This window comes from Phyllostomus hastatus, unplaced genomic scaffold (assembly GCF_019186645.2).
Source record: "Phyllostomus hastatus isolate PE091 unplaced genomic scaffold, TTU_PhHast_1.1 phas_contig_38, whole genome shotgun sequence".
Classification (NCBI taxonomy): Eukaryota; Metazoa; Chordata; class Mammalia; order Chiroptera; family Phyllostomidae; genus Phyllostomus; species Phyllostomus hastatus.
This window is the reverse complement of record NW_025333869.1, coordinates 581,492-608,182: the sequence shown is the minus strand read 5'-3', so window position 1 is coordinate 608,182 and position 26,691 is coordinate 581,492. Positions and strand designations below refer to the sequence as shown.

General features: G+C 36.8%; 1 protein-coding gene across 2 annotated transcripts in view; it reads left to right on the top strand.

The window, feature by feature from the left end:
* Window positions 1-26,691, top strand: part of MMP16 (matrix metallopeptidase 16) — a 263,481-nt gene that overhangs the window by 130,945 nt on the left and 105,845 nt on the right. For both annotated transcript variants that reach the window (XM_045842403.1, XM_045842405.1), the window contains exon 2: window positions 16,426-16,574. In XM_045842403.1, the coding sequence (XP_045698359.1) occupies window positions 16,426-16,574 (149 nt within the window). The remainder of the gene's footprint in view (window positions 1-16,425; window positions 16,575-26,691) is intronic.

Genomic DNA, 26,691 nt, shown 5'->3' with positions numbered 1-26,691 from the left:
TCTTTGCAAAGGAAGAGATTTCAGACCATTAATGAGATTTAGGGAAATATGATGGGGCATCTGATGGCAATTGGGAGAACTGTATGAGCTCCCAAGGTACCTACTTCGAAGGGGACTGAGGCGTCATTGTCCTATGCACAATGTTTTTTATATCTTGCATCTTCTGCAATAAATGTCTCTTTTTCATAGTACACAGCTGGATACTTTCTGGACATACTTTGTGTGTGTAAAAGAAAATAACAAGTATTAAAGAGGATATGGAGAAATTTGACCCTTTATGTGTTATTGGCAAGAATGTAAAATGGTGGAGAGTCTGTTGAAATGGTATGATACTTCCTCAAAAATTATACACAGAATTACCACATAGTGCAACAATTCCCATTCTAGATAAAATCCCCAAAGAGCTGAAAGCAGAGATCAAACAGATGTTTGTAGGACCAATGTTTATGACAGCACTATTCTCATAACCCAAAGATGGTAACAGCCCAAACATCCATTTAGAGATCCATGGGTAAACACAATGTCAAATATACATACAACATTTGCAATGTTACATGCTAGATGATGTAATATGGATGAACCTTGAAATCATCCTTAATGGGGTGTGCCAGACACAAAATTATTTATGTTGTATGATTCTACTTACATGAAGTACCTGGGGTAGTTACATTCATAGACAGAAGGTAGAATGGAGGTTACCAAGGGCTGAGGGAAGGATGTGATGGGGATTTACCATTTAATGGGCATAGAATTGATGCTTGGAAAGATGAGAAGATTCTGGAGATGTATAGTGCTGTTAGATGCATAAGGTGAATGTAAATGCCATGAAATAAATTCCAACCACTTAAAAATAGTTAAGAGTCTAGGTCAAATATATTTTACCAGTTTAAAAAAAAGACAAGTCTCACTAGTTGGATGAGGAAAGAGTGGAGCCAGGGGAGAGCCTGGTCATTTCTGGCGGGGAGCAGTGGTGCCCCGGAAAGGGGTCAGCACAGAAAGAAGAGTTTCCACTAAGAGGAGAGTGCCAGGAAACTGTGACAAATCAAATATGAGTGATGAGGAAGAGGAGATTAAGGCTGACTATTGTGTTTTTGGTTTAAACGGCAGTGTTATAGGAGTTTGGGTTTTGGAGCAGAGTCACCATGACAGGGTTAAGTTGGCCTGTCATCAGCACCTCGATGGTATTTCAGGGATTAATTGTACAAGAAATTAGCAAGAACATAAACACAGTTGACAAGGCAACATTCCAGATGAGAAAGTGCTGTGAATGACTGACAAAATGAGGAGGCATGAGTCCCTGGCATGGGCTGCAGGGGTGACATAAACTATAAAACTGCCATGGCCTCATAAGAAGTATTCTAGTGTGGAAATAAGAATGTTATTAGAGGTGTAGGGCTGTTTGCACTTGCATTTGAGAAGTTCTCCAATCAGAGTTAGTGTTACATCCAAAACACATGTGTATGTTATCACCCACAGCTTGAGATCCTTTCATAGTATTAAATGGGATGTCAGTCGGCTCCTATATGTCTGTTTTCACACAGCATGCTTTGTTGATTTGAAATTGGATTGTATCTCCTAGGACTTCCCAGGACTCAGGCAGCCTGGATAACAGTACAGACTCCACTTGAACACTCATTACACCTCTTGACAGCTGTGTCCTTGGCCAAGTACTTTAATCTTTCTGGGGTTTTATTCTGTCCTTTGTAAAGCAGAGATAATAATGCTTAATGAGTAATCTTGTTAAAGGATTAAAAATAATGCACGTGAATTGCCTGGTCCATTGTGAAAGTCCAGAGAGGTAGCAATCACTATTCTCATCAAGGCCTAGTGGCCATGTGACCAGAGAGCAGTTCCAGAGAGCAGAGTAAGAAGTGAATGCTTTGAGAAATATTGGAACACTTGGAGGTCATTCTAAGATTTATTCTCCAGTGCTTGGGAAGCGCTAATAGCACCCAAAAGATAGGAAGAACTTGGGAACTGTGGCAGTCAGAATATAATGTATAGATGTTGATAAACTGCCTGTTCATCTGGTAGGGACAGTATATGTGTCACATTAGAAAGAATGATGAATTTAAGGAAGTAGTTTCATTTTGAAAAATACATTTGTTTCTTTCTACAAGATCAATGACCTCCACACTTCATTCCCTCCATCCGTCAATTTTTTAACTTTCACCCACTTACTTATAATTATGTTCATGAACAAATATACTAAACAACATTTATATTCTAAAACATACTCAAAATGAAAATATTAAGATGAGCTACAAATTATATAAAATTAAAAATAATTTTGGTATTTTACTTATTAATCATATATATGCATTGTTTCACCTTCATTAGAACCATCATTGATCCTTATATTTTCTTGGGGAGTTCTGAGACTGAATATGCTTCATTAGTTTGAAAATGCTGATTTAACTGTTTGGAATACAGCAATTTCAAGATCTTTTAATTTCTAATTTTCTTAAAAATTGCCCTGGGCAAAATATACCACACAGGATATGTCCCACAAGTGGGAAATTTTGTTGTTAGCTCGTTACACATGTGAGCCTCAATTTGTAATCCTGTCTGTGAGTAATGCAGGGGTTTGGGTAAAATTCAGATGGTAAATTTCCATCTTCTTTGGCACCTGTTAGTTGGTCCTGAAGACAAGTCAGAAGGCATTGCATTTTTCTATTTTTAACAAATGAGCTTCAAGCACACTGTAATTATCCTTTAGTCAGGTTATTTTACAGGTGGGAAATTGTGTTGCTGGAAATTTAAAGTAGGAAATTATGAGAGTATTTTAATAGATGATGCATTTATATCTTTCAAAAAATTTTTATTATACTTTTTATTACCATTTAACCCCTTTATGCCCTCATCCCCTTGAAATCACCACACTATTGTCGATGTCCATGAGTCCTTCTTACTTTTTTTCTCTATCCCTCACATATATATCTTTTTAAGTAGAAAGTAATGTGATAATGGAAACATTCTCAAATACAGTTTTTATAGTAGTCTCAGTCTGCGGCATCTTTCTCTCCAAAGCAGTTTCTTTGTCCTGCATTGCTCACACTTTATTGCTCAATAAAAGCACTTTATTGTTATGAGACATACTCAATGTTTTTTTCTTCGGCTCCCCAAACAGCCATTATTGAATAGCATAGCATTTGGACATGTTTGTCTGTACACCAAAATATAGCACTTTGGTCTTTTTGTAAAGAAAATGAAGAAGTTATTTGACAGCTTTGTAAGCATTTTGTTATGCTTAAAAACTTGGAAACATCTGTATGGTACAAAGTTAGTCATTCTCCATCATATCACAAAGTATTAAAATTTCTACTTTTTACAATGATATAATCAGTAAGTACATTTAATCTATCATAGACAGGTTAGTGATTAACCTGTCTTAACATAGGTTGTGATTAACTAGCCACCATTGCCATTTTCCTCTATTGGATCATATGATGGCTGAGTACATGGACCTTGCGTGGGTCACACCACACATTTGCTGGAAATGAATTAGACCTGAGACACTGGGCTCAGTCACAAAACAGAATCACGGTCTGCAAAGTGATTTTCCAGATAAAATAAAATTATAAACCTTTCTTCCCTTTTCCTCCAATAATTTCTATAACTTCTAAAGTGCATTCCTTTCTGTTCTAATAAATTCATTAGTGTAACCATTTAATATTTTTTGGAAGAATGTCTGAGCATCATTTAGAGATGTTTTCACTAGGTGTCAGATCCTACACTTGTGATTCACCTTAGTGAAGAACAATGAATCTTCATTTTATCTTAAGGCATTGATAAACTTTTCAAGATCAACAACGGGAGAAAAATTTACTTCTGTAGCCCTTAATACTTCCCTGAGAGACTAAGTAAGGGTATATACTCTAAAGATTCTCTGCTTGCATTTGCCATTAGGCAGGAGAACTACTAATATCTCCTTGTCTTTGTTGATAAACATCTTTCAGGAAATTACCCCAAAATGTGAGTGTGGATTACTGAGTGAATTAATATAGATTTTCATAATGTGGTTACCTGAAATATTAGTGACAAAGACATTCTTTCTGAGTGGCTTTACTGAAGCTTTGTGTGCCTGCTACTCTCCATATTTACTAGTCTAATGAAGGCAATATCTATTGACCCCAAATTTAACATTTAAGTATTGGCCTTTTGTTGCTTAGTACGTTTTCTTGCTCTGCAGGAAACAGCACTCTTGTTGTTCCTGCATTGGAATAATAACTAAGTGGAGGAAATGGGTTTTGTCTAAAGCATGGCAAGGTACCTGAATGCGTTAATGCAGGGGTGAAGTTCTTTTTGAAATTTTATTGAATTTTTTGTGGTGAAATTAATAAAATTATAAGGTTAGATTTTTATTGCTGCATTTGAGGTACTGTATATGGTTATTCTAGTAATGATGAGATGATCATCATCTCCAGACAGTAAAGGAGTTAAGGTGTGCTTCCAAGAATCTTGTTTTTTTCTTAATATCTTTCCAGTGCTTTCAAATGCACATATCTGTTCAGTGAACAATCTAAAAAAAAAAAGCAAAGAAACCAAAACCAAAACCAAAGCCAAAACAAATCTGCCAAGTTTGTCACACTTCCCATTTTTTGTTTTGGGACAAAAGTAATTTCCAAGAGATGTATGGTTCTTTAGGTTGTGGTTTGTCTTTCCTCACCACTCTCAGATCTCACTGGCATTTTCAGTCTTGCCTCATGCCAAGGACAGATGTTAACTTGAGCAGAAGAAATTTCAAGAACTCGGAGCAATTAGTGATCACAACATATGACTTGCTGAGCAAGAATTATGCTCATGGATTTATATATTCTCAGTCCTCCCATGAGCCCTACATAACTGATGTCATTTCCCCCAAAGGCACAACAGAAGAAATTACTCCTTAACTATCTACCATGTGCATGTAAGAACTTTGAAAAAAAATGAAACGAACAAACTATGTCAGGAGACAAATTTTGTATCTCCAGTCACCCAGGAGAAGCAATATTTTCACATCATGCTGAAGACAGGGACATATTTCAAATAACAATGTGCAAGGATTAATGTCTACTGTTGAGTCTTAAAGAGAAAGGTCACCTTCAAATATTAATTGGTAGATTTAATTTAATTTTAAGTTTATTCAGATTTTATTTTTAATTAATTTGTTTGTTTGTTTGTTTGTTTGTTTTAATTGTTCTTCAAGTACAATTTTCTATCATTTACTCCCAACCTAGTCCACCCACCCAGCCTTTCCTACCTCCCTTTCATTTCCACCTGCCCCTAGTTTTTGTACATGTGTCCTTTAAATTTGTTCCTGTAAACCCTTCCCCTTTTCTCCTGAAATTCCCTCCCCTCTCCCCTCTGGTCATTGTCAGCCTGTTCTCTATTTCAGTGTCTTTGGTTATATTATGTTTGTTTCTTTGTTTTGTTGATTAGGTTCCTGTTAAAGGTAAGATCATATGGTATTTGTCTTTCACTACCTGGCTTATTTTGCTTAGCATAATGCTTTCCAGCTCCATCCAAGCTCTTGCAAAGGGTAGGAGCTCCTTCTTTCTTTCTGCTGCATAGAATTCCATTGTGTAAATGTACTATAGTTTTTTGATCCATTCATTGACTGATGGGCATCTAGGTTGCCTCCAGCACCTAGCTATTGTAAATTGTGCTGCTAAGAACATCAGGGGTGCAAAGGTTCTTTTGTATTGGTGTTTTAGTGTTCTTAGGATAGAGTCCCAGCAGTGGAATTGCAGGGTCAAAAGGCAAATCCATTTTTAGTTTTCTGAGGAAGTTCCATACTGCTTTCCATAGTGGTTGTACCAGTCTGCAGTCCCACCAACAGTGCACTAGGGTCCCATTTTCTCCACAACCTCTCCAACACTTGTTGTTTATTGCTTTGTTTATGATGGCCATTCTAACTGGTGTGAAGTGGTATCTCATTGTGGTTTTAATTTGCATCTCTCTGATAGCTAGCAATATTGAACATCGTTTCACGTGTCTTTGGATTTTCTGTATATCCTCCTTGGAGAAGTGTCTGTTCAAGTCTTTTGCCCATTTTTTAATTGGGTTGCTTGTGTTCTTAGAGTGGAGTGGTGTAAGTTCTTTATATATTTTGGAGATCAAACCCTTGTCTGAAGTATCATTGGCAAATAGGATTTCTCATATGGTTGGTTCTCTTTTTATTTTAATACTGTTTATTTCAGCTGTGCAGAAGCCTTTTATTTTGATGAGATCCCATTTGTTTATTCTTTCTTTTATGTCCTTTGCCCTGGGGGACATATCAGTGATAATGTTGCTGCGTGAAATATCTGAGATTTTTTTGCCTATGTTCTCCTCTAGGACTTTTATGGTGTCATGACTTATATTTAAATCTTATATCCACCTTGAATTTATTTTTGTGTATGGTGTAGCTGGTACTCGAGTTTCATTTTTTTGCACATAAGTGTCCAATTATCCCAACACCATTTGTTCAAGAGGCTGTTGTTACCCTATTTTATGTTGCTGCCTCCTTTGTCAAATATTAATTGACAGTAGAGACTAGGGTTTGTTTCTGGGCTCTCTGTTCTGTTCCATTCATCCATGTGCCAGTTTTTATGCCAGTACTAAGCTGTTTTGATTACAGTGCCCTTGTAATACAGTTTGATATCAGGTTTTGTGATCCGTCCTACTTTGCTTTTCTTTCTCAAAATTGCAACAGCTATTTGGGGTCCTTTATGTTTCCATATACATTTTTGAAGTGTTTGTGAAATATGTTGGTACTTTAATAGGTATTGCATTGAATGTGTAAATTGCTTTGGGTAGTATGGAGATTTTGATGATGTTAATTCTTCCGATCTATTAACACTGTATGTTTTCAATTTTTTGTATCTTCCTTGATTTCTTCCTTCAGTGTTGTGTAGTTTTCTGCATACAAGTCTTTTACCTCTTGTTTAGATTTATTCCTGTTTTTTTTTTAAAAAAAAAATTTGCTATATTGAATAGGATGTTTTCTTGATTTCTGCTTTTTCACTGTTGGTATACAAAAATACCTTTAATTTCTGGATATTGATTTTGTATCCCACTGTTTTGCCAAATTCGTCTATCAGGTCAAGCAGTTTTTGGTGGAGTCTATAGGATTTTCTTTGTACACTGTCATGTCATCTGCAAACAATGACAGTTTTGTTTCCTCCTTTCCAATTTGGATGCCTTTTATTTCCTTTTCTTGTCTGACCGCTGTGGCTAAAACTCCCAATACTATATTGAATATAACCTGTGAAAGTGGACAGCCTTGTCGTGTTCCTGATCTTAGCGGAAAAGATTTTAATTATTGCCCATTGAATATGATGTTGGGTGTAGGTCTCTTGTAAATGGCCTTGATTATGTTGAGTAATGCTCCCTCTATTCCCACTTTGCAGAGTATTTTTATCATAAATAGGTGCTGTACCTTTTCAAATGCTTTTCCCATGTCTATTGATATGATCATGTGATTTTTGTCTTTGCTTTTATTTATGTGATGTATTACATTTACTGATTTGCGAACATTGAACCTTTGCATCCCTGGGATGAATCCCACTTGGTCATGTTGTATGATCTTTTTAATGTATTGTTGGATGCAGTTTGCCAATGTTTTGTTCAGAATTTTAGCATGTATGTTCATCAGCAATATTGGCCTGAAGTTTTCTTTCCTTGTGTCTTTATCTAGTTTTGGGATTAGGATGATGCTGGCATCATAAAAAGAATTTGAGAGTCTTCCTTCATTCTAAATTCTTGGAATAGTCTGTGAGGATAGGGGTTATCTCTTCCTTAAATGCTTTGTAGAATTCTCCTGTGAAACCATCTGGACTGAAACTTTTGTTTGTTGGGAGTTTTTTGATTTACTGCTTCAATTTTATCTGCTGGTATTGGTCTGTTCAGCCATCCTGTCTCTTCTTTATAGAGGTTTGGAAGATTATATTTTTCTAGAAATTTGTCCATTTTACCTAGGTTTTCAAATTTTTTGGCATACTTTTCTTCATAGTAATTTCTTACAATCCTTTGTATTTCTGTGTTGTCAGTTGTAATCTCTCCTCTTTCATTTCTGGTTGTGTTTATTTGGATCCTTTCTCTTTTTTTCTTGATGAGTAGTATGCTTAAAGGCTTGTCGATTTTGTTTATCTCCTCAAAGAACCAGCTCCTAGATTCATTGATCCTTAGAATTGTGCTTTTAGTCTCTATGTCATTTAATTCTGCTCTGATCTTGGTTGATTCCCTCCTTCTACTTGCCCTGGGCTGTCTTTTTTGTTGTTCCTCGAGGTCTTGTAGGCATAGGGTTTGGTTGTTTGTTTAGAATGTTTCTATCTTTTTTAGGTAGGGCTCTATCGCTATGGCCTTCCCTCTCAGGATTGCCTTTGGTGTATCCCATAAGTTTGGGATTGCTGTGAGTTCATTTTTTTGTTTCCAGGAACTTTTTGGGTTTTTTTTCCTACTTTAATTCTTGACCCCATCATTGTTTACTAGCATGCTATTCAATCTCCATGATTTTGAGTGTTTTGGGTTTTTTACCTTGGGGTTGGTTTCTAGTTTCAGTCCCTAGTGGTCAGAGAAAATGCTTGGTATGATTTCAATTTTCTTGAATTTGTTGAGTTCTGCTTTGTGTCCTATCATGTGGTCTATCTTTGAAAATGTTCCATGTGCATTTGAAAAAAAAATGTGTATTTAGCTTGTTTAGGATGGAGGGCTCTCTATGTATCAGTCAAGCTCATTTCATCTAGGGCATTGTTCAATGCCACAGTATCTTTGTTGATATTTTGTTTGGAAGATCTGTCCATTTTTGACAGTGGGGTGTTAAAATTTTCTACTATAATTGTGTTGCTGTCAATATCTTACTTGAAGTCCTCTAAGATTTTCTTTATGTATTTGGGTGCTCCTATATTGGGTGCATATATGTTTACAACATTTATGTTGTCTTGATGGATTCTTCCCTTGAGTATTATGTAGTGACCTTTTGAGTCTCTCTTTATGGCTCTTTTTTGGAAGTCAATTTTTTCTGATATGAGTATTGCTACCCTGGCTTTCTTTCCCTGTCTATTTGCTTGGAAAATTTGTTTCCAGCCCTTCCCTTTCAGTCTGTGTAGGTCTTTTGTTCTGTGGTGAGTCTCTTGAAGTCAGCATATGTGTGATTCATTCTTTCTTATCCATTCAGGTATTTTATTCTTTGGATTGGAGCATTTAATCCATTTACATTTAAGGTTATTATTGATAGGTACTTATTCATTGCCATTTAAATACCTGTGTTCCTCTCTCTCTCTCTTCTCCTTCCTTTCCTTGAAGCAGTCCCTTTAACATCTCTTGCAGAGCTGGTTTGGTGGAAGTGTATTCTTTTAGACTTCTTTTGTCTGGGAAGCTCCTTATTTGGCCTTCTGTTTTGATCGAGAGCCTTGCTGGGTAACGTAGTCTTGGTTGCATACATCTGGTTCTCATCACTTTGAATATTTCTTGCCATTTTCTTCTGGTTTGGAGCGTTTCCATTGAAAACTTAGCTACTAACCCTACTGGGGCTCCCTTGTATGTTACTTCCTGTTTCTCCCTTGCTGCTTTTAAGATTCTCTCTTTGTGTTGGTATTTTGCCATTTTAATTATGCTATGTCTTGAAGTGGGCCTCTTTGGGTTCCTCTTGATTGGGACTCTCTGTGTTTCCTGGATTTGTGTGACTTTTTTTCTCATCACATCAGGGAAGTTTTCCACCATTACTTTTTTTTCAAATAGGTTTACTATCCCTTGCTCTTTTTTTCCTTCTGGTATCCCTATTATACAGATATTATTATGTTTCATTTTGTCTTGCATTTGTCTTAATCCCTCTTCATTCTTTCTGAGTCTCTTTTTTCTTTTCTTGCTATTTTGGGGTGTTTTCTTCTACTTTGTCCTCTACTTCACTGATCTGAGCTTCTGCTTCATCTATCCTGCTTTTCATTCCTTCTACTATGTTGTTCGTTTCAGAAATTGTATTCTTCATTTCCTCTTGGCTCTTGTTGATATTTTCTATTTCCTTTTTGATGCTGATATAGTTAGCAGTGAGTTCATTGTAGCTTCCATGTAGTTTCTGGTAGCTCATTGTGAGCTCATTGAGCTTCCTGATAATCATTGTTTTGAACTCAATATCTGATAGTTGAATTGCCTCTATTTCCTTTAGCATTATTTCTGAGGCTTCCTCCTTTTCTTTCTTTTAGGGATGTTTCTTTGTCTTCCCATTGTTCCTGAGACTCTTCTTGTTAGCCTCAGCTTCTTAAATTGATCTGTTCTGGCTCCCTGTGTTTATGGTGTTAACTTCTGTGGTAGAATACCTGTGAGATTCAGTGGTTCAGTCTCCTTGATCACCCGAGCTCACTGGTTTGGGCTGTCATTTGAGTTGACTCTGTGTTTGTCTTTGGGTTTTGATTGTTGTTGGCTCTTCCTTTGGTGGGTCCTTCCCACCAGCTGGTTAAATGAGGGTCACTCTGTTCAACACCTCTTTTATTTTGTTGTGTTGTTGAGTGAAGGTTAAATTGAAGCTGGTTTTTCTGTGTGTATAAGGTTTTGAGGATTCCCTCTTGCTCTTGTTCAGTTGATTTTACTGGGTAGTGTCTCCACTGTTTAGCTGTATTTCCAGATAAGTCCTGGATTGAGGTTTGTATGGTTTCCATTCCCTCCTTCACCTTCTTTTGTTGTTATCTGTTAGTGGTTCCTTTGTTGTTGTTGTTGTTGGGTTTCCTCTTCCAGTAGGTATCCTGGTGTTCACAGCTTCTCTGTACTCTTTTTTGTGATAAGTTGGAGGGGGAAGGCAAAATGGTTTAAGACACAAGAGAGTATTCTATGATATTTGCAGTAGTAGCCATTAGAGAAAAGGTAGGAGATCCTTTGGCTATGTATAGTGTTAACTGTGATCTTCCACCCAACTGACCGAATTTTAGAAAGGATGGAAAGAAGATAAGACTGTTGTTCGGGAAGGAAGGATTGTGAATTGGATCTAGAAAGCAGTGAGGTTTGGGGAGGTCAGATTCTGAGGTAAGGTGAGAGTAAAGGATAGTAAAGAGGTGTAGTGTGTGAGAGAACAGAGTTAACCACTACATTAATAGAGTTCAGGAAACTGTGAAGTGGGCTAGGATCTGGGAGGGGTGTTGTGAAGTGTTTACAATTATATGGAACAACTATTACTTACAATAATATTAGACCAACAACCATATGACAGAATCTGTGATCTAGATATCAAGAATAGGGATTATAGGACCTATAGTAGTGTGCTAATGGGACACAAGTGAAGTTAAGGACAGTAAACTAGCAATACACTATGAAAGAGATATCAGGGGAAAACTGTCAAATGATACAATATAATCTGCCTAGCAAAGCAGAACACACAGAAAGAAGAGGAATACAAAAATACTATTAAAATAAAAGATAAAGTAAAAATATTTAAAAAATAATAATACAAATATGCAATAACTTGTAGGTTCTCTGTAATAGCAGAGTGAAATTTGTCTCACTGCTGCAACTGTTATTATGCCCTTTCTTTGGGTCCAACTCTGGTCTTTTCATAGTTCCAAGGTTTTTTTGGTCTCACTTGTAGGTATTAAAAAAAAAAAGGGCTGACCAAAGTAGGGAAAAGAGATAAAATTGGAGGAAAGAAAGGAAGAAGGGATAAAACAAGAAAGAAGGAAAGAGATGAAAAAGGAATTGAAAGAGAAAAAAAATAATAAAAATTAAAAATTGTTAAAAAATAAAAATAGAATAAAATTTAAAAGCCTCTTGGTTTCAAAGTGGCCAAACCAGTTTTTCTGGTCTTGCTGGCTACAGCAGGCTGAGGGGGGATTGGTATGGCTTTTCTTCCTTCCCTATCTGTTCTCAGTCAGCTGCTCATGCTGTCTGGGGAGCTATCCTGACACCTCTCCCCTGCACCTTGTGTGTGGGATCCAGACCTTTCCCCAGTGTTGCCACTGTGGGCTGTGGTGCAGGAGTGCACTTGGGCACTCAGCCAGGCTGTCTCACCCTTCCCGGTGCTATGGGGGTGCACAGGGTCCTCTGCACAAGCACAAGTTTCCGTGCAACCTTGGGATCACTGTCCGGCTGGGTGGCAGGGAGGCGGGAGCAATTGCTTTAGGAGAATTCCCCAAACAGTGTCTGTCTTTTCACTTTTTCTCTTTGAGAAATTCCTCCTACTCAAGCCCACCACTCCATACAGTGGCCTGGTCTCTCCCACAGCCCAATTCTCCAGCCAGAGCGGTGACTATGGGGGTCAGGGCTCGTCACCGCGTCACTATCAAGTCTGCTGGTGTCCACAGTCTCGGCGGATGCTCACAGCCCCTGTGTGTTTGCTAGAAACCGGGTGCTGATCCCAGTGCTGATCAGACCTTGTTTGGCCACAGAGGGAGCAGTTGCCCCGGCTCTCTCCCAAGGACTCTGTGGCAAACCCAGCAGCAGGTGCCCAGCCTGGGGCTGCAGCCCCCCTGATCCCTGTGTTGGTCCCTGGGACCTTATTGTTTTGAAGCACTCTCCTTACCATCTGGTTTTTCGGTTCAACTACAAATTTTGGTTTCTTATTTTCATATGCTGAGGTACTGTTGGTTGTTTGCTCTTTTACTCTGTAGATCGGCTAGAATTTTCTCCCGCGTGTAGGGGAATCTGCCTCCTCCTACCCTGACACCATCTTCCTCTCTCTCTTATTTTTTTTCTTAAATCATGTTTATTGTTATGCTATTACAGTTGTCCTAAATTTTCCCCCTTTGCCCATCCCACCTCCCATTCCCACAGTCAGTTGCCACACTGCTGTCCATGTTCATGGGTCATTCATATGTTCTTTGTCTAGTCATTTCCTCTTCTTTCCACAATTATCTTTTTATCAAGTAAGATATTGTAAGTTTGAATTTAGTAGTAAACAAAAAGAAAGAAAAGGAAAAGTCTTCCTCTATGTCATGTCTCCCTGTGGTCTTTACTGTAAAATGGTAAAGTGCTAAGACTACCTGTTGTGCTCTGCTTGTGGAACCAGAGGGTTTTATTCCATAATAATAGAATGAGGTACTTATCCCAGAGTATCCTATCCTTCTGTGATGACCACAGACCAATGTTTGTACCTGACCTTCATTCACTGGAGACTTAAGAGTCAGTGTTTACAAAGCACTATGACATGACCACAGTGGTTTCCTACCAATGATTTTGATTGTACCATCCAGTTTGCATTTGTCTAGTTTTATGTCACCATGTTGACCAACTTGGTCATCTTGAGGAGCATTAACATATTATTTAGAGGTTTGGTATAGATCTTTGTTCTGTCACACCAAAAATGAACAGACTCTCAAAAACAAAAACAAATTCAAGAGAGAATACTCCCTAGGTGAACAAAAAATTATTTTAGCAAGTATTTGTTTTTATCTGTGGTTTCCATGGTGAATATTATGAGTGTAAAGAAGCACTGTGGATCCAATTAATACTGCACATCATTGTAGGTATGATTAATGATTACTTGCTTTCCACATTCACCTAGAATAAAGTTGTCTATGGAAGTTTTACTTCAATAAGAAATATCATTGAAGGCTTGCTGATACACTGTAATCCAGAAACTTTCAACCTTTTACATCTCATGTCACATGTAAACTAATTACTAAAGTTCTTTGGCACACCAAAAAATATATTTTTGGCTAATCTGTTGAAAAATAAGAATAATTTTGATTCATTCACATGAGATGGCTATTGTTGTGACAAAAGCCCTTTTGTCATTTTTAATTTGACAATCTGAAGGAAAACAGGTAAGTGTCCCTGATCAAATAGTCAGCTATGGAATATTTTAAAAATTCTTGTGGGACACCAATTGAAAACTGCTGCTCTAAATAATCATGCTTGAATCTCCACTGTTTTTTGGAAAGATGTATTACCCATTTCAATTGAGAATTATCACTGGTCATTTTTTTAGCATTCTCTTACCTTTATTTCAATTACAGTTTACATTCAAATTATTTTATATTAGTCTCGGGTGTATAGCATAGTGATTAAACAGTCATAGATTTTATAAAGTGATCCCCCTAATATTTCCAATATTCACCCGGCTCCATACATAGTCATTATAATATTATTGATTCTACTTTCCCTGATGTATTTTACAACCCCAAGACTATTTTGTAACTATGAATTTGTACTTCTTAATCCCTTCACCTTTTTTGTCTAGTCCCTCAACTCCCCTCCCCTATGGCAACCATCAGCCTGTTCTCTGTGTCCGTAAGTCTGTTTCAGTTCTGGACAACTCTTGATGATGTTCATAAATGTTTCTTGATTAATGAACAATAGTGACATTAAGAATGGCCAACTCAAGATGACCCATAATCTTAATGACATTGATCTATAGGCCATGAAACAAATTTTGACCTTAAAAATGGTAGATCTTTTCTTAACTTACCTGATATTTTACAATTAAAAAGAACTACCCACTTCTCAATCATTTGGAAAAATAGCTTTTCATGATAAATGAGGTAAAAGAGAATTTGAAGAAAAATCATCATTCATTTTTATTATTCTAACATTTGTTTGAAAGACTAAGGCATAAATCAAATATTTATTTTTTAGAGCATGCTATTTTTTTATTATGCACTTAAAGTTTATGTCTTGTGGTCTTTCTATTTGTATATAAATCATAGGGTTTATTATTAATAGTTTTCTCTTTACTTATAAATGTGATTGCCAGTAGCTTAACACCATAAGTAACCTAGCAAAAAGTCACTTCTCCAAGTAAAAAGAAATGCAAACAATATGTCATGGAAAAAAAAAATGTTCAACTTTTGAATACTAGGGCATGTGTACTATTAAAACTCAAGCTGAAATCTTCTAATTTGGGGGAAATTGCATGACAATTGGTATTGAGTTTCCTAGTAAATAATACATTGCCTTCATTCTGAAAAATATATCATCTGTTTCAGACCACATCACAGTTGACAGGTAACCAACCGAGTGTGTGTAAGTGAGACCAGTATCTTGGCATGGTGTCACTGTTTGGTGCATGACTTTACAGAATGGAGTTTTCACTATAAACCTCACTAACAGTGACACATTGCTAATCTCTTACATACTTTTAGAGTGAATATTTTGTTTTATTTTCAAGGTGTCCTGCTTAAAGTTTTGCACCTTCAGGAGATTGATTTCTTAAAAATACTACAAAATATCCCACCTTGTGTTTTACATTTTAAGGTGTTGATATATTTAATATTGGTTTTGTTTGGTGGAGTCAACTTCTACAATTGCTGTTTATTTTCACCAAGAGAATAACTCCCTTTTATTTAGGTTGTAAGGCCATGTGGAAGTGTGTCAGTGTAAGGCTTCCTTGGACTGTCACTTACTGGACAGGCTCAAGTGCAGAAGGAGCAACTTCCACTACACAGCACCCTGCTGCCTGTTCCCAAAGCGTGATGACTCAGCTTTTCTCAAGTGGCCAAGCAGCTCACTTCATTTTGAGAAATCTTAGATGCCTGTGGAAGACTGAGATAAGGGACTGCATGATGGGACATGCACTGAACATACAACTATGCACTTAAAACTAATGCATAAAATGTAAAACCAGCCAGCATCTGCTCTCTGCTGATGATTTTACCCCCAAGATATCCTAGGTTTTTTAAATCTAACCTTAAATGACTCTAAATTGTTGCTGTAGTCACCACTGGGATATGAGCTCAACTCTAGCATCTCTTTCTCATGGACTTCCCAGATGGCCCCTCCATGGTGAAGAGGAGAATAAAAATCATGAGATCCTTAGAGACAAGGTCAAGCTTACTTAAGAACATCTGATTTTATCTTCATGTGAAAAGTTGCCCACTTACTTTATTTGGATTGAAGTTACTTACTTTTAATATAGAAGAATATTCTTTGCATGAGAAATATTTCCCTACCCTTGAAGATACCTAGCTGCAATTGGGTAGACAAGTTACATGGAATTTGTATCCAGAATGTTGTGATGGAATCCCTTAGCCACACTGTATGCATGTGACTCATTACAGATTGAGTTACTGACCAGGTGTTCAGGAAACAGATATTTTATGTGTGACAAATGCCCATTTCTTTCATTTCCAGCCAGATTTCCGAGTGTGTCACAGTGTGGGAAAAGTACCAACCTTTGTTTGAGGTCAAGTTCCTAGAAGGCAGGAATGCTTTTGTTTGTAATTTTATCCAGTATGTACTGCAGTGCCTTATAAACTGTTACCTTGCAACAAATGATTCATCTTTATTTTTTCAGTTAGCATTTTTAGGTATATTAGAAAGATTTGTAACAACCACTGAAATTACGTTTAAATAACCCAAACTATAGAACACACATTAAAAAGAGATAAGACCCTTGTGAAAAAAAAAAGGCAAAACCTTTAAATAACATATGCCCTTGTAAAGGAAATAAAGTTTAGAGGTCCGCCAAAGACATACTTCATTATAATAAAATCATTGTCACTTTGTGAATTTGATCACAAAGGAACATTGTTTGTATTGCAGGTGTGGCTGCAGAAGTACGGCTACCTGCCCCCAACAGATCCCCGGATGTCAGTGTTGCGTTCAGCAGAGACCCTGCAGTCTGCTCTGGCAGCCATGCAGCAGTTCTATGGCATCAACATGACAGGCAAGGTGGACCGGAATACCATTGAGTAAGTTGCCAATCCTGCCCTTTCTCTGTGTGTCCTTCTGCCAGACCATGTCATCTGAAAACCTGTAATGAACTACAGCAACCTCAAATGGAGTTGCTATTATGAAGTGTCCTTTGGATTTAACTTTTTTAAACTCCTATTATCTGAGATGCCAGATTTACTCATCTGAATTTAGCAGCATATTTTCAAAATAGGAAAGAAAATATGAATGGGGAGAGGGAGAGTCACAGTGGGCCCAGCTGCAGCCATTATAAGAAGAGGGACCATCAATGATGTGTTGGCTGGCTGTACAGTTGTGGAGGGTGTATGGGCACATCTCATCCCTGTTAATGTCACAGCAGCTACTTGAAATTGATCAAATTAGAATATTGACCCTAAGGAAAATGGAAGCAGTCCAAATCAGGGTTCTTTGGGGAAGAGGGTAGCAGAGAGCCAGTCATTAGTTAACTAGCCTCCCATGAGTGACAATTCTCTAATAGTGTTAAATCAAGGAGGGATTTTCCTTGAAAAGTCACTTCTTTCAATAGTTTATTAACTCTAATAATGTTTGTCATTTTATTTATTGATTTATCAATCATTCCTTCATGTATATATTCAACCAATCATTCTTTACTGGGTATTTTATAAGTGCAAGAGGCAAAGACAGCCTCAGAAGACTTGGTCTCTTCTTCAAAGGGACTTGAACTTAAGGGGTGGCTAGACGTAGTCATGAATTATTTTAACACAGGTGGAACTTCCCAACATCCTGAAAAGCATTATGACTTCTGGAGAGCACAGGAGGAAGTGATTAATTCCTTCAGTTTAGGGAAGCTTTGTTTGTGTTTATTGAGTCCTTGATACAAAGTAAACCTCTCTCATCCTTTACTTTGATCATCATATGTCAACTGTCCATAGCAGGGAGGATAGGGATGCATTTTTTATCTCTATTTTTTCAAATAAAGGAACAAAGTTAATAAAGAAGCAGAGTCCAAGGTAGCCACAGAATCTGGGCTTGTTGATGTTTAGTTGGAGAACTTTTACCATGCTGTGTACTTTGATAAGGACACATTTTCCTTTTCAATTCTTTTTTTTTTAATCATCACCTGAGGATATGTTTATTGACTTTAGAGAGAGGAAGGGGGAGGATGAAAAGAGGGGGTAGAGAGAGAGAGAGATGTGAGAGAGAAACATCAATTGGCTGCCTCCTCTACACCCTGATCAGGATTGACCCCGATCCTAGGTATGTTCCCTGACCAGAGATCAAACCCACAGCCTTTTAATGTATGGCATAATGTTCCAACCAAATGAGCCACCCAGCCAGAGTAGGACAAATTTCTATTTTTTAACCTTAAATTCCTATAATATTTGGGCTCAGACATATATAACTAGTCATGACATATTAAACTAATTTAATATGTAATTTTAAAATTATATTTTTTTGTGTTCTAATGCTTAGTGCAGATGTTTATCTTGCTATTTGTATTTCATCAAAAGCACATGAGATAAAGGCTTGGAGAGTAAACATCAAATCAGTTTGAAAAAATAAACGTTACCTCTCCAAGCATTCTTAATAGATCCCTAAATATTAACTTTGATTTACATCTGGGAAAATAGGATCAAGAATTAATGCATTCTATAACAATGAGACTTATTATCAATATTAGGAAAAAATGTGGGTATTTTCTATTTTCTCTCTAATCATTTCAATTCTTTCTTCAAACTTTCATTTTAACACATCATGTATCTCTTCAAAAACCTCCAGGTTTTTGTAGCTGTGTGTAGTACAGAATTCCTCTTAAATTAGAACTCTCCATCCCTGTTGGGGTCCGCCCTGCCTGGTCACAGGAAGTTGTAACCCCCCATGAGTAAGAGACCTCTGGACCAGGAGACACTAAGGAGACAAAACTTATTTCCCTGGCAGGAGCTCTGCTTCTGTTCCTTGCCTGGCCCCCAATGCTTGATCAGTTAGCCAATGATGGGTAAGATTCCCCAAAGGGGGAATCACCTAAGACAGGCATGATCACATGGAGGCCTCAGTGAAGGACTTGGGGGGTTGTGGAAATGAAGGGGTGATCGACATCAACCTCTGCCCCCTTGGCTTTGTCAAAGCCTGAATCCTTGTTCTAGCTGTGAAAAATCCAAGTCTCCTGGCTGCCTTTGTCTCCTCTGCACACCCTTCTTGTTCCCTAATGCGGAACTTTTCTCTTCTAATTAAGTTTATGAAAAATATGATACACTGTCAAAACATACAATAAATTGAGACTTTGGGAAAATTACTCTTTTGATTTTTATTTAAAATATGCTTATTGTTACATACTAAAATTAAGAAAGTAGAGTCTTATAGAAGATGTCATTGGTTTATCGAGCTCCAGCTGGTCATTAGAAGAACTCAGGATGGAGAAGTTTAGTTTTTTCTCTTTTTAAATTTTGTATTGTTGTTCTATTACAGTCATCCCAATTTTCCCTCCCTTGCTCTCCTGTGCCCAGCCACCCCCACTCCCACAGTCAATCCCCACACTATTGTCATTATCCATGGGTCATGCAAATGTGTTCTTTGACTAGTCCCCTCCTCTTCTTTCCACCATTACACCCTCCCCAGTCCCCTCTGGCCCCTGTCAGTCTGTTCCACATTTCCATAAAAAGGCAAAAAAAGGTCTCTGTGTGGAGTTGCTGAAAGGTTTAAAGGTCCTGTTCAGGACTGAGTTGAACCCCCTGTGGAAGGGGTCTAGGTCCGAGAGTCTATGGTCTTTCTTAGAGAGGTGTAGGGGACATGGTGTTTTCCTGGTACAGTGGCTCAAATTCCAGACCAGGAGAAACATGTCAATAGGTTGGCATTAAATCAGCATTTCAGTGAATTACAGCATTAGAGAGAGAAGACAGCAGGCAGCCTTTAATTGAAAACCAACCAGTGCTTTGGCTGTTTTTGGTGTTTTTACTTTTTAAACAAAACTTTGTCCTAATTTAATCTTTTCAAAATTGGAAATGCCTTTTTCCTTTTAAATTTGGTATTTCCGTAGTTTTCTAGGTGAACCCACTAAAGCCTCATTAAAGCTCATCATCTTCTTCCTCCACTACCATGCTTCCTCTCTCCTCTGCCCCACTGAAATTGTAACTCATCTTAGACACTCTGTCACTTCTTTTGCCTCCTCGTTGCTTAGGTATTCAGCTCAAAGACTAAAATCTCCATAATTATACTACTTAAGCAATTGTCTGTGCTTTTGTTATCTTCAGTGAATGTGTGCTAACAATCCATGCTACAATGGCCCTCAGTTAATTTATACAGTCAAATTATAAGGTGTGAGATTTTATCTAAACCTTATTTCATAAAATATGCACTACAATTATGGACTTAAAAATTTTGCTCTGTGTTGAAATGTCCTAGCATTTGTTTTCAGATGCTATAAACTTTTATCTAATTTTAGACTCTTGTCAAGATCAATTGTTTTTAAATTTAATAATGGTACCCTCCTCTGGCAAACAGACATTTGGTACATTTAGTCTATAGTTTTTGGGTAATTAAAAACAGCAATGCCATTTGTGGTAATCTATATATCATATTAAAGAAAGTAATCATTTTCAAGCAACTGATGTAGTTATTACCTTAAATGGTGTATCATATTGCTTTTATATTAATTAACATTGGTGTTGGAGAGATAGCAATAAATATATATGCCACCACCCCCAAATTAGCTCATTAATACATATTGCAATGGTTCTTTCAACTGATGAGTTTCTTAGCTAATTTTTGTGAGCAAGTTCACTTAAGTTTCCTAATAAAAAGGATATAGTTAGCAAGAAGAGAAAAACATAATAAGGATATAATGAAAATGAGTCAAATATGTTTTTCTAATGTTAATAATAAGTATTTTTTCCATTTTAGTTTTTCTTTTATGTGTGCACAGTGTTATGCATTGAAGCTTGATAGGATATCATTTTCAAGGTGATTTTTCTTTTGGATTTACACACACATACACCCACATTGGATGATTTGGGTAATTCTGTTTTATTTATTCAAACCATGCCCAGAAATGTATAATTAAAATTAACTTGACTGAAAAAGGAGCTATTTGCAAAGAATGATTATGAAACTGTAGAGGTATTTGAACTCATAGAGGCATTTGAAAATTAAAATATGTATTTATATCAAAAAGCACAAACATTTTGGCTTAATTATCAGTATGTTTCATGATTTTTCATGGATATAAAAGATTCATCAGTAATTTAAGTTCTTTACATGATATATTCTGAGCATACTAGCAATACTCAAACACAATAACATTGTAGGATTGGTGTATCCTCACTTGGCCACTACAACAGTATGGCTGAGAGCAAAATGAGCAGTGGCCTAAGATTTGTGTCCTTAAAGATTGGAGGTGGATGTTTACAGACACATTGACACTAACTAGCTTTTGTTCACACTGCAGATCAAGGAGGCTTACTATATTTATTCCCTGTGCTTGAGTATTTAAGTATTTTAACTTTTCAACATCAGCCTTGTAAATAACACCTGTGTTTCAGGCAGCTTGTGAGTTGATAGAAAAAAAGAGCATGGATCAGATGGCTTCACAGGTGAATTTTACCAAACATTTTGAAAAGAACTAACATCTCTCCTCAAACTTTTTCATAGAATTCAAGAGGAGGGAAGACTCCCAAACTCATTTTACAATGCCAGCATTATCCTAATGCCAAAACCAGGAAAAGACACTGCAAAGAAAGAAAATTATAGGCCAGTATCACTGATGAGCATAGTTGCTAAAATCCTCAAAAAAAAATTAGCAAACCAAATACAGCCATGCATCATAAAGATCATAAACCATGATCAAGTGTAATTTATTCTGAGAATACAAGGATGGTACATCATTTGAAATCAATAAATGTGATTTATTACATAAAAAATGAAAGATAAAAACACATGATTATATAAATACATGCAGAAAAAACTTTTGATAAAATCCAACATCGATGTATGATAAAAACTCTAAGCAAGTGAGAATAGAGGGAACATAACATGAAAATAATAAAGGCCAAATATGACAAACCCACTGCTGACATCATATTCAAGGGAGAAAAACTGCAAGCATTCCCCTTAAGATAGGGAACAAGACAGGGTTGTCTGCTTTTACCTCTCTTATTCAACATAGTACTGGAAGTCCTAGCCACAGCAATCAGACAGGATGAAGAAATAAAAGGCATCCAAATTGGAGAGGAAGAAGTAAAACTGTCTTTATTTGCAGATGACATGATTCTGTATATGGAAAACCCCGAAGATTCCACCATGAAACTACTAGAACTAACAAATGAATTCAGCAAAGTGTCAGGATAGAAAATAAATATTCATAAATCAGTTACATTTTTATATGCCAATAATGAACTAACAGAAATGAAAATTAAGAAAAAAATTTTATTCACAATTGCTTCAAAGAGAATAAAACACCTAGGAATAAATCTAACCAAGGATGTAAAATTTTTCTGTACTCAGAAAATTACAAGACACTGTAGGAAGAAACTGAAGAAGATATAAATAAGTGGAAGCACATACTGTGTCTTTGGATAGGATAAATTAACATCATTGAAATGTCTGTACTACCCAAAACAAACTATAGAATCAATGTAATTCCTATCAAAATTCCAATGATGTATTTCACAGAACTAGAAAACATATTTCAAAAATTTATATGGAACCACAAAAGGCCCTGCCTAGCAACAGTGATCTTGAAAAAAAAGTTGGAGGAATTACTCTACCTAATACCAAACTATACTATAAGGTCATAGTAATCAAAGCAGCCAGGTACTGGCATAAAAACAGATACATAAATCAGTGGAACAGAATAGAGAGCCCAGAAATAAACCCACACCTTTATAGTCAATTAATATTTGACAGAGGAAGCAAGCACATACAGTGAGCTAAAGATAGTTTATTCAATAATGTTGTTGGGAAAATTGGACAGATACATGCAGAAAAATGAAACTAGACCACTTTCTTATACCACACACGAGAATACATTCAAAATTCAAAGACTGAAATCTTAGATATGAAACCATAAAAATCCTAAAAGAAAACATAGGCAGCAAAATCTTGGACATTACTCATGGAAAATTTTTATAAGATATATCTCCCCAAGCAAGGGAAACAAAAGAAAAAGATAAGCAAATGGGGCTTCATGAAAGTAAAAAGTTTTTGCACAGCAAAGGAAATCATCAACAAAAGAAAAAGACAATCCACAGAATAGAACATATATGCTGATGTAAATATCCAAAGTTTATAAAGCACCTACAAAACTTAACACCAAAATAAACAAACAAATAAACAATCTAATTAAAAAATGGACAAATGATCTAAATAGACACTTCCCCAAAGAGGACATGCAGATGGCCAACCAACATATAAAAAGATGCTCAATGTTACTAACCATCAGAGAAATGCAAATAAAACCACAAAAAGATACCATGTCACACCTGTTGGGATGGCTATCATCAATCAATAAATCAAAAACAAGTGCTGGCAAGGATGTGGAGAAAGGGGGACCCTTTTGCACTATTGGTGGGAATGCAGATTGGTGCAGCCACTGTGGAAAGCAGTATGGAGGTATGTCAAAAAATTTAAAATGGATCTGCCCTTTGACCAAGCAATCCCACTTCTGGAAATATATCTGAAGGAACCCAAAACACTAATTTGAAAGAACATGAACACCCTTATGTTCACTGCAGCATTATTTATAATCACCAAGACATGGAAGCAGCACAAGTGTCTATCAATAGATGAGTGCATAAAACAACTATAGAGCATTTACACAATGGAATTCTACTTGGCCATAAAAAAGAAGAAAATTTTACCCTTTGCAACAGCATGAATGGACCTGGAGAACATTATGCTAAGTGAAATAAGCCAGTCAGAGAAAGACAAAAACCATATGGTTTTACGTATGTGTGGAATCTAATGAACAAATTGAACTAAGAAGCAAAACAGAGACAGACTCATAGGTAGAGAACAGATGATAGCCAGTAGAATGGTAGGTTAGAGGGTAGAGGGATTGAGCAAGAAAGAAAAAGGACTCATGGACATGGACCACAGGGTGGTGATTGCTAGGGGGAAGGGATATAAGGAAACTAAATGGTAATGCAAAAATATAATAACGATAAAAAATAAATTAAAAAGAGATAGCCTGTGGACCATAGCAGGCTGTCAACCTGTCTACATTTTACACCTAAGTTAATTTACTTTTCCTCTTTATGACTGCTGGACTTGTCTCTATGAATCAAACAAAAGATTTTTAATGTAGTAAAAATTAGCACATCTAAAAATATCTAGAATGATCTCTTAGGGACAACTATAAAGAGGAGACATCTCTCTTACTTTTCATTAGAACTTGAAAAGTCTGGAGAATGGAAACCTATTTAATACATCATGCGGATGAGGATTTTCCTAGATTACTGATTCTTTCACACAAGAAATATTGTGGGAGTAGTTTTATTCTCTGGGTAAAGGAGGTATAAGTATGTGGGGCACCAGGTTGTAGATTATGATGTGGAGGCATCTGTTGGGGTCTTACAGTGGGTGGCCCTATAGGTTTGACATGAATGATTGACTTGTTAAAAATATTTTTTTCACTGAAACTAATGGCTAGTTACTACCAAATTGTTGAGAAGCTCATGGTTACATAATTTACCTAAAGAAGGGGCTAGTGTGTCTGATGGTATTTTTATGTTCACATGTGTGTCAGAGTGAGTAGACACCTGTCAATCTATGATATCTGTCTGCTGCTGCTTCTACTGGTAGGTGCAATTGCATCCCGTTGTAAAATTATTCTTGTTATAATTATACTAATAGAAGCAGTCACTATCTGCCTGTCTCTGTTCTAAATATTTCATGGGATTTACTTAATTTATTCCTCACAAAAACTCAGTAATAGTACTATTATTTCCCTTTTATAAAAGAGGAAACTAAGGAACAGAGAGAAACAACAGGCTAACAGTGTCCTGAGCTTTAAGTCCCTGGAGCTGAGGCGGAACCTGCCATCAGGCTTTCAGGCCCCACTCCCAACATTTACAATGCAGCTGCTCCCAATAGAACTGATTTTAGATATTTTTCCTTTTTAAATTGTGTTAATTTAAATAAAGCTATTAATTATCTGCCCAGCTAATTTAGAAATGCTCTGGGTTCCAAACAATCAGATCAATACTGAATTCCAGTATTATATTTATGAAAACAGCAGAGGAGCCAGTGTGCTTACCTGATAATTACAAATGCTCCTCCCCTAGTATCCAATCCTGAGAGTCTCTGCTTCCTGTGGAATGTCAACTTTACACCTTCACCAAGGAGTCAGCAAAGAAGCTCACATATTTGAACTGTGTGTTGATGCAACAGAAAATAAGGATGTCTTAGCAATGATATTTCACACAAAAAAGCCCTGCCTAAAAATCTCCCCCACAGATATGCACACACACATCAAACCTTGTTTATTTCCTGTGATGTTTGTCACCTTCAGGGACACTGTCAAGTTTCCTTGTGCATGCCAAGTTTACTCCCTCGTTCCAAGCATATATGGGATGTATCAAAATGATATATGGGTCAACTAACATTTTGTTGCACAATAAATTCATGTTGATCTAGAAACAACTGCCACTGCCAGATTCCCCTGAATGACCCCATTTGACATACATTTACACTGAGTATTAGATAACCTTGAATTCATTGATGGGTCCTCTTGAACACTGACTGTTCTTTATATCCATCAAGAACTTTAAAAATCATATGAAAAAAACCTGACTGATTATGAAGTTAAAGGATATTCTAAATGTTGGAGTCATATAAAAAATCCCAAGACCAATATATCTCAGATACTATGTGTCATATGTAGTGTCAAGATGTTCTTTAGTCATATTGTTGGGATTTTATATATTTCAATAAATAAGACTTACTGATATATCTGTGGCACAACATGTGGTATAAATATTGTTGAAATTAATGTGGAATGTCCTCAACTTGATCAACCATCAGTAAGGGTTTTTTGCATTGTTACTAGTTGGTGTTAGTTAGGCCTTGTCTTATCTTTATTTCTTACAGTAAGTCATCTAACTTATGACTTAGTCTTACATAAATGTGTTTGCTCATTGTCCAAACAATAAGCTTTTGTTCAAGTCACCGAGCTAGAAAGATTTACAAATTCCTTGATAAGCATTGGGGATACTGGCAAAGATCAGTAAGTGTAAAGAAGTCATGCGGACTTAGGTCATTAGCTTCATTTCCTTCCTGGAGACATTGCTGAGTGCTGGCCCCACACCAGGCTCTCTGAGCTGACTCACAGGCCAATGGAAATGGACACAGGCACACAAGTCAAAACACACAGTACAACACCTGCCGTGTCAGGATGACCAATTCTGCCTGTGTGAGTTGCATAATGAAGGATGATTAGGATTCTCAGTGTGAACAAGGAAGAAAGATATTCCAGACACAGGCCACTGCATGCAAAGCAAACAGTAGCCTGGTCTTCGGAACCCTGAGTGGATCTGGGGAAGCAGAAGACAGGGGATACCTTGCTAAACGAGCATGAATCAGAGCATTTCATGCTCAGAACGTGAAAAGGGTCATCTGTGCTTTGGGAAGATTTACCTTTAGGAGAAAGAAGAAAAGCATTGGTGAGAGGGAGAGATACACAGAAGTTATTGAAGGCAAGAGAGATCGCATTGCGATGAATCAGATGCCAGGGCAAGCAGGCGCGGGGGGCAGGGGGATGCTCAGATTTTCAGCTGAAATAAGGCATCTGACCAATTGGTGCTAGTTTGGGGCAGGAAAAACACCATTTTGTTTTTATTACAAGTAAAGTTAGGAATGATGACAGGATATCCAGATGAGATGTGTGTTAGCCTTTATACTGTGATTCTTTTTTATCATGCATATCTGACCTACAAAATGGGAATTCAGCAAGGACCTCTTGCCTTGCTTATCTTTTTATCCACACATGATTTTAATATCTCTCAGCATGTTATAAATGCTCATAAATACTGAAGGATGAATAGATTAGGATGAGTAAATAAGGCAACAAATACTAATAACATAAATACTTAAAAATAAAAAAGAAATAGTCAAGAAAAAATAAAACAAATAATTGTAATGTAAGAAAAATTATATGCAAAAGTC